Source organism: Parasteatoda tepidariorum, chromosome 9 (genome assembly GCF_043381705.1).
Source record: "Parasteatoda tepidariorum isolate YZ-2023 chromosome 9, CAS_Ptep_4.0, whole genome shotgun sequence".
Classification (NCBI taxonomy): Eukaryota; Metazoa; Arthropoda; class Arachnida; order Araneae; family Theridiidae; genus Parasteatoda; species Parasteatoda tepidariorum.
Window position 1 is genome coordinate 7,706,743 of NC_092212.1, and position 9,628 is coordinate 7,716,370.

General features: G+C 30.4%; 1 protein-coding gene across 1 annotated transcript; it reads right to left on the bottom strand.

Moving 5' to 3' along the window:
* Nucleotides 1–772: 772 nt before the first annotated feature.
* On the bottom strand, nt 773–2,475 carry LOC122271608 (probable glutamate receptor). The gene has a single exon (XM_043053509.2). It carries the CDS (start codon nt 2,219–2,221, stop codon nt 995–997), a length of 1,227 nt encoding a protein of 408 aa, XP_042909443.1. The 5' UTR covers nt 2,222–2,475; the 3' UTR covers nt 773–994.
* Between the last annotated feature and the right edge of the window lie 7,153 nt (nt 2,476–9,628).

Sequence of the window (9,628 nt, forward strand, 5' to 3'; positions counted from 1 at the left end):
AAGGTTATTAAGAAACAATTAAGACTGCATGCATACAAAGTTCAAATTGTTCAAGGTTTGGAACCGGACGATAGGCCTAGGAGGATGGCGTTTGCAACAGATATGGTAGGAAGGATAGAAGATGCTGCTGATTTTCTGAAGCGCATAATGTTCTCCGACGAAGCATCCTTTCATGTTTCTGACATTGTTAATCGCCATAATGTGCGCATATGGGGATCTGAAAGCCCCCCGCGAATACCGTGAGACATAAAGGGAATCCCCAAAGGTTAATGTGTGGTGTGGACTAATGCACGACCGAGTCATTGGGCCTATCTTTTTCACAGAAAAGACTGTCTCATCTGTCGTATACTTAGACATGTTGAAAAACTTCGTATTTCCACAACTAGAAGAGCTTCAGCCACATGTCTTTTTGCAACAAGATAGTGCACCACCACATCTGGGTATCATCGTTCGTAGCTCTTTGAATGATCATTTTCAAGGAAGATGGATTGGGAGATCCAATTCCTTGGCCACCCAGATCACCTGATATAACGCCGCTGGACTTTCTTATTTGGGGATTTATAAAGGACAATGTTTGCAGGAGGATCGTGTCGAACATTGATGACCTGAAAGTCAGAGGCATGAAATTGACTATCAACTTGATATTCTCCGTGCGACGAAGGGGGCACACGTGAAAGTTCATTGACAAGGGTCATGAAACTTTTTGAGTCTATCTAACCATTTATGTTATTAATTTTAATCTATCTTTATTATTTTATGAGTTATTAAACATCAAAATGGGTCAGGGACTTTATAAAAACCCTGTAATAGTGTTAAATTTAATAGTGTTTTAAATATAAGGTGTTTCATTTTAGTTGTACAAGAATTAGAATGGAAAGTTGGTCATGGAGTTAAAATACGATTTAGCAACTCAACTGATTTGAACGCTTATTATAATAATATGCTCTGAAAAAGGTGATAGTGAAGGCTATATAAGCAAAAACTAATTTACATATCAATTTTGGCGATGTTTCGGGCGCAACCATCGAAAGTAGGCGATTTCCATCAATAGAACAATAATACCTGCCGCCCAGCCTGTACCAAGAATAATAAACACTCCATTTAAATTTGATAACCTTATAGGTGATGCTAATGTGCTCTCAGAGTGACTCACATTTAAATATCTCTTTAAATCTTTTTTAAAGAAGAAATCTTCTTTGAATTTTTCATATAGGCCACTACTTACAATTCGGAGAACGATTCTATTCAAGCGCTCTTTGCAGCAAAATGTTTTCCTGATAGCAATCCCGTAATGAAAATATCCAAAAGTATCCTCCGAATAAAAGTATTTTTCAGGTGGCCCAATAGCCACACGAAATAGATCAGCTGAACCAAGTATTGCTACATGTTCCGGAACTTTGACTTTGTCAGGGTGATAATAAAACCAGTCATTCTTTTTAATGTATTCCCCTAATCCTCTTAAATGAGGTGAAAGGCTTTTCATCAAATTATCTACTTCCTTAGTTGCCTTCGATGATAGACACACAATCTTCCCCTCTCTGACAGCGAGATAGAGTTCCTTGAAATCTTTTATTTGTTTCATTCTGATGGGAGAAGTCAAAAATGACAACAGGACAGAGCTGTAACATAAAATTAGCACGTATGAATAAAGGAGCCAAATTCCAAGTGGTATCCGCCTGGTCAGTGAGCGAGGGTTGTAGTTCATTCCTTGTCCGAAGGAAGACCCCCACAAATTGAAGAAAACGGAAATAATTGAATCTTTTGGAAAAATCAAAGTTCGAAATAGCACTGACACAGAGAGCAGTGTGATAAGAAATAAAATCCATGTGAGTGTGCTGAAAGGATACATGAATGCTGATGTTTTTGACAAGAATGGAGCATAATTCATCATAAACTTTTTTTCAATATAGTAGTAAGGTGCACTGGAGTCTACAACTTTTGAGCGCTCATAGGTAACATCTAAGTAGGTCAATCCCATGTCAACTTCATTCCTTTGCAGCATTCCCATCATTCCAGTGTAGTTTCCGGATGGACCCATTTCCCCGAAATAATCTGGAGAAACAAAAATCTCATATTCGAAATTTAATGCTTGTGCCAATAGTTTTATAAATTCAGCTTCAACTCCCGAAATAATGGTAGTGTTGCCGATTCTTGTAACTTCTATGGCTTTGGTCGGGGGTACAACTGCTAGTCTAAGTTTCGAGGGAAAATAAGCCACCATCTTTTACAAAATCCTTTTTGGTTAATTTTCAGATCAAGTTCTTATAGGTTAAATCAGTTCTCGAATACTAACAGAGTATAGAGATGTCGCGTCTTTCAGAAAAGTTCGCAATTCTTCATAACATGAATATTTTCTTCATAGAAATAATCTTCTGGAATGAGTGTGAAAATTTTGCGTTTATGAGTAAAATTTTTAGTTGATATTCGTGTTCGAAGTCAATTCAGTTCTTAAAATATTACAGAGAAAAGAAGAATAAACATTGACAAAAAAAATTGGTTTATCTTCATGAAAAACAGTATTTTTATGTATAAATTATTATTTCTCTTCTTTTTTATGTATTCCCTTTTTTTTATATTTCTCTTTTATTGGTTTATAGTTTCTTTTTTATGCATAAATTATTATTTATAATGAATTATTAAATGTTAACTAGTTTGAAAACTTTCAGTCTAAAAATCAGTTCAATAATATTCTAACGAGCGGTAAGTTTTTTCTCTCTTTTCTTTCAGAATTTTAAAGTAGGTATTTATATTGTAATTCAGAGTGGTGGAATAAATCACCATTCATACCTTCAATTATAACACAATTTCAACAATAATATGTAAAAATGTTACAGTAATCTATTCTCACGAATCCCGGTGTGTGCGGAAATTGCTATCGGAAAATTTCATTTATTTCAAAATATCGAAATTAAAAGGAAAAACAATTTTTAGTCTTCCTTCATCCCTTATAGCAAACCATAATCATCTGTGAATATAAAATTTTTTAGATTGCGAATGTAATTTTGAAATAAAATTTTTCAACAAATTTTTTCTAGCTATCTTGATTGTATTGGTTTATATCTTTCGGCTTTACCCGTGGTTTTGTAGTGTTTTCCAGCACTGATTTATTGATTATTTGCTTTTCTTCACCCCTAACGAAGGACAGATATTCAGCTAACTTTATGTAATGAAATACCTGTCTACGTTATGAATTATTAAATCTTTATCTAATCCATTTTTATTAGTTTACATTTATTTTGCTATTTCAAACTAATTTTTAAAATTTTTTCAAGACATTTCTTCCTAGGCAATTATACGACATTTCTAATTGTTGTTAAGTATTATTGTAAAATGACATTTTGCTAAGTTTATTACTGTGCCACTATTTAGTATTACTCACTTAATTAATTGTTAATTGTTGCTGCCGCATTTTTAACTTTAGTCATTAGATTCGAATCTTGATATTTTGCAACAATCAGGACTGAAAAACTTCTATAAAGTGAAGTTTATAAGGTTCTATAAAGCTTAAATTAAGTGTAGTTTAAAGGGCTTGAAAAAAATTATTTGTTCAGCGGTTGGAATAGATTCGTTGTGTGTCTGGTAGCTGAGACGGAATTAATTCATTATTTCAGAACAACTCCAAATTGTCTAGTTTTTTGAATGAGCCAAATAACCATACAAAAGAAATATAACAGCATTATACAAGCATTATACAAGAACGGGTAGGCAAACTTGCATTTCATCAAATGAGCTCTATTTTATTTCATGAATTTCAATCATTTGAAAACGATGTTACTTTTTAATTGCTGGCCAAATCGTTGGAAAAATTAATCTGATCCTGAAAGATTCTAAACTTATTTGGTAAATGTTAACCCTAGAATTGCCTCCGTATCTGTCCCATTTAAGAGCCTATAAGAGGTACAATTTAGGCAACTAAGTTACTTTTTAAACAAAGCGTTATTCCTAACCACAGAAAAACACATCGCCTTTTGTATTCCGCTGTTAAAATATTTTTTATCCAAAACATAGGGATTGTTATAAGAGCACTCATTAATAAAAGAAATGTTTTTCTTTTTAAGTGTAAAAACTCATAAATTTAACGAAATAATGTTTGTCTAAAGTATATAAAGAAGAGAATATTCATGTAATATCAACGATATTGTAAAAGTATAAGTATTGGCACTAAGAACAAATAGCAGCCGAATGCTTTTATGTTTTAATAAACATATAACTGGCTTTAATGAGTAAATAANTTTTAGTTAATTAGAAGTCAAAACAGCATGATTAAGGAGTCCAGTTTCGGCATAATCTTTTTTATTTAGTAGCGATGGTGAAATAGCAGTTTCACCCCTCTCCAGCCGGAGAGGGAGAGTTTCAGTCAGATCTGACGGAGTTTAGTTGGTAAACATTATACACCAAAAACCATTGCTCCTCGATTTCATACGATAATTATAATGGGTAAAAAGGACAGTCAAATGCATTTCTTGTATTCCTACGCCTCATCGCAATTATTTATTACTCATAGAAAATCGTTTAATCTTCCCTTACATGGAAGTGAAAGATCTTAAAATAACTTCTCTTTTGAAATATAAATCTAATTATTATTCATTGGTATGTTCTCAACCTTGAAGTCCCAAAATAGAATTTCTACACTTATCCTTTACCAAAGATTTTATATGAAAACGAAAGAGTTTTAATGCTTTTATTAATACAAAAGTATTTATAATTTTTGTATTTTTTTATTGCAACAAAAGGAGCCTTCTTCATTAACAAAAGTACTCGACATTTATCTTTTCAATTACAGACAACTTCTTACTCAATAATCGATTCTAATTGCAACATTTACTTTTTTTAATCTTATACAACCTCCATTTCTACGAGGTATTTAATAAAAGCATTATTTTAATACGCGTTCGTTTATTTGATGCATTTTATCATTTGCTGTAGAAATAAATACTTTTTTGATATTAATTAACCGTCAATTTTGAACAATTATTTTTATTTATTTATGTCAGATATATAGAAATCTATAATCTTCGAAGGGAATTTAGTTCGTAAACTTTCATTTCAAAACACGCAGCTGTGCATTAATTATAAGAATTCTAATCTAGATAACAATATTAAAATAATGTAAAAACATACTTATCAAAAATTTTAATTTAAGTTTAATTATGTAAATTTAAGTTAAATTATTCAAGATATCACAAAAATTGCGCAGAACTTGCTTTTTTTTAATTTTCAATGAAACTTCTATGTTACCGGTTTCTAATATGGGTTGGATTCGCCCCCAAACTGTACTGGAGATTTTTAGGGGGGCGTTAGCAAGATTATGAGTATTGGGGTCTCATTCCTTGGAAATCTTTAACGAACTACAAATCTAAATAGTGTTGAGTACACATTAAAAATCATACATTTCTTAGTTTCTTATTGAAAAATTATTAATTAATTAATTAAATTTTTTTTTGTTTAATTGATAATTTCTAAAAATTATTAATAATTCATTTCTAACTGAGTATTAAATGGTTGTTACTAGAGCAGTTATGCTATTAAAATTATTTGTCTTATAAATAAAAAGCGAATTTTAACAATGACAAGAAAATGCAGTAATTATGCCCATTATACGTTTTTAATGTTGAATGATTCCTTGTATGAGTTTGAAACTTTTGAGCCACTTCCTTAAATTTCGCATAAATAGCTGATATATTCTTCCTCTTAATTAGAGGTACTTTTTTTTAAAAAAAAAATCAGAAATTTAGCATTTTTACAACTTTAAAGTAAATTTGGTTTAATTTAGATATTTTTTTCACTCTTTTAATTTGTTTTTTAAGGAAGTCTTGTACATATTATGCGGTAATTTATTTTTTTCACTTATGTATTTTCTTAGTTTAATAATTGCAAAGGGAAATTATCCAAAATGTAATTTCGAATTATTTATTATTATTTTTTAAAATATAAGCCTCTGATTTGAATTTAAATTACATTTTAACTCAGCATTAGCTAAGATAAAGAACAGATAAGTCGAATTGCGAGTTGACCTGATTACATTTTCATTCATAAGCAATATCCATTCAATTAAATGCCATTCAAGGCATTTAACCTTAATTGCGTTCATTTATGATTAAGTTGAAGTATGAACTGCCACATTGTCGTGTTGGTAGGTCCAGTCTTCGGATATGTAATAAGAGGAGCAACTTGCAATAAATTATATCCCAATACATCCTGATACATAAATGAAATCATTTTAGTTTGTATAAATATAATTGAAGTTATACCGTCTGCTCCGAAAACGGACTGTGCCATAACAGACCAACTACTCAATTGACGTTAGGAAAATAAGTGTGATACAGTACGTTAGTCGTACAGAAAATATCGATAGCTATCTAGTCCATCCAAATCAAACTTATTTTCATCAGAAAAAGACCACATAACTTCAATTCGTATGTTTCCCATGATTGTTAGGTTTTCTCTTCTGAAATTACATTATGACGCGTACATTATTAATACAAATACATTTTCCAGGGCGATGAGGCAACCACAAGCACTTCCACTGATTCAAGAGGTCCAAGAGGGAAAAATGCGCAATATTACTGTGATTACAGAGCACGGAAGCGAGCGGAGCAGGAAAAAAAGTCGTTGAATAGAACTAATGATCCTTCTACGACTGCTGATTCTTCTACAATAACGTCGCAGATTGCGAAGTTTAACTTCTTCCCAGCGGAGGGACTCCACGCACTATTTTTTTTTCTTGGTCTTCCACTACGATGTTAGCTGCCATAGCTTTCAGAAATCCTATTCACTGAAGCCTTGGTTCTTCCTTGAGAACCACTCAAGTATATTTCTTTAAGACTATAATTCTACTTCTTCTTTTCATATTATGAATTGTTTCTTCGTGGTCTTCTGAGCAGGTCATAATAGGGGAAGCGCATATAGTCGCGTACGGTGACATACTACCAAGGCTCAAAATATATAATTGCAAAAAATGAAGTTAACCGAGTTGGAGTAATTGCAAACTTTCTGAAACCGAATAGAAGACTAGCAAACTTTCGGCGAATTCTGCCGCCACAATCGTATTTATGAGGCAAAATGTAAACAAGCCCATTATCTTAATATCTAATACATAATTATTTAATATTGAATGTATTGATACAAATCATGAGATGTTTCCAATCTTATGAACTTTATTGAAATCGAAAGCTACTAGTTTTAATTAAAAAATTAAAATTATTGCATAGACAAATTAACCACCAAGGAACTAGAACTATTCATTTAATAAATTTTTACCATTCTGAATTCAAGGAAAAAAAACACTAGTCTAGAATGGAATAAACACGCTAAGATTTAAATACTTATATTCAATCAATTAAATACGAAATTATTAATATTACATGAAATAATTTATTGCTTTAATAACATCCTAAAATTACTAATATTTTATATTAAGTAATTATAATTGATATTTGTTACGTGTATCATTGAATCTTCTCCAAATAATTATCTGGTTGCAAAATTTGCATTTTTAAATTTATTATTCTAATTAAATTTTATTTTTTCTTTTATATGAAAATATATATTTAAAAAATATTTTGAGGGTAAATTTAAAAAAAATGTGGAAAACTAGAAATAACTGCTTTATCTTTTGTTCTCTTTCTAAACTAGATGAAAAGAAAATTTAATGAAGTCCGATTTTTATTCAACTACTTTAAGTCTTTTTTATCTGTACTGAACTAAAAAAAATTTTTAAGAATAGGGGGGAATTGATACGGGCTTCAAGTTTTCATAAAATCTACCTTGCGGAATCTATTGATATAGGAAAAACTGTAGTTTCAATCGCTGAGAATTGTAGCCCTCTTTAAACAAAATACCCTTCCCCGTTTCTTTTCCTTTCTTCCAAATAACTATAATTTTCATAAAATCGCACTTTTTTAATCTTTATTTACTTATTTTTTGCAAATAAAGGATGGAGTTCTACTAAATCCATCTTCGTCCTTCTTCCCCTCTTCAAATAATATATATTTTTTAAGGGCTTAACGGATTTTATTTTAGTGCTATGTTTGTTAATTTCTAAGCAAACTTAATAATGGAACTGTTTACATTTCGAGGCAAATGAAAGGCTTTTCTAAAGCAAGAATAACAATCAAATTAAATGCAAAAGTTCGCTACGAAAAGAAAATCGGTTTGAAGTTGTTCTTCGAATAATAAAATCCCGTGTTGCTAACAATAAATATCAATATATTGCATACTGTCAATAAGTTTTCAAGGACATTCATAGTTAAACTATTGAATAAGTAAAATCAAAAAAGATAGAGAATGCAGCAGAAATTTTCCTATACATATTTACATTAAATATGGAGTCAATGATAGATGGAATTCTCATTTTCAAAAACTTTTGTCCTTTTCCTATCAAGAATTAGTATTATGTGAAATCAATAGTCTATTGAATTGTTGTACATTCCTTCCCGTCTCTCTCTCTTTCATTTTGCTGAGCACTCTTTTCAGAACAGATAGAAACATATGGTAATTAACTAGGAAAGGCAAATGATAAAAATAAAAGATTATAATTTAAAAACGTTTGATTTACAGGATTCAACTAATTATAGATGTACTGCTTAGCGGGGATGAGTCCCTAAAAATTTCAGATTTTATTTATTTGGTAAAAACGTAGAATTGTGTATTTCTTTAAGCAATTAATAAAATAAAATTATTAAAAAAATTATTTTCGATGGATATATTATTGGAAAAAGGTTGCAATTATACTAAATTTGTTAAATGAAACTTTGTTTTGGTACTTTTTTTTTACGGGGTTACATTAATATTTGCGTAGGGGAGAGTGGGGTCAATTGTAAAATTTTTTACTTAACTATTTTTAACTAACAAAAAATCCAATATATTATTAGTATTAATTGACAGACGAGTAAGGTAGACAGACCTCTACTAGAAAAAAAAACCTTATTTTAGATGTTATTATTTTATTTACTAATAATTTTTGACAGTCGTGTTGTTGTTACAATTGTTACCCACTTACGGGGTCAATTATAACAGTTCATAAATTCAACTCAAACATAGTTAATTATACATATTATCATAGTTGTGATATATTTTTCTATTGTTCAAAATAGTAGTGATTTTTTAGGAGTAAAAATAATAAGAGCAGAGACCTAAAGGGTTAAACTTTTAACTTTAAGGGGTTAAAAATTTTATATTTTATTCAAAGCTCAGCCCCGTCCCGCCCCCTAGCGGGGGCATCCGGGGTGAAAATCTATTGATCAACAAAAGGATACAAAACAATTTCCAGTTTGAAAACAAAAGAAGATGAGAATTTACAATGATAAACATGAATAATAAAACAAAATAAATGAATAATAAATAAATATAATAATATTTAATGCTTATCCTAAATTTTAGTTGACATCCTATAATTTTAGTTGACAATGACTTGTATGCCTTAGATTTGAATAGAGACGAATTTGATATAGCATTACATGATTTCTTAAGTATCTTTGAATATTACTAACAACAACAATCTGAAAAAGAATACAGTATATAACATTGGATCCAAGAGGGTAAACAGGTAAGTGAAAGATTGTAAACATTAAAAACATTGGATCAAAAGGTAAATTAGACAAGCAAAAGCAATTTAAACGTAATAAAA

Excerpts from the sequence above, each read along its gene's own strand:
- LOC122271608 (XM_043053509.2), bottom strand. The coding sequence starts at position 2,221 with ATGGTGGCTTATTTTCCCTCGAAACTTAGACTAGCAGTTGTACCCCCG.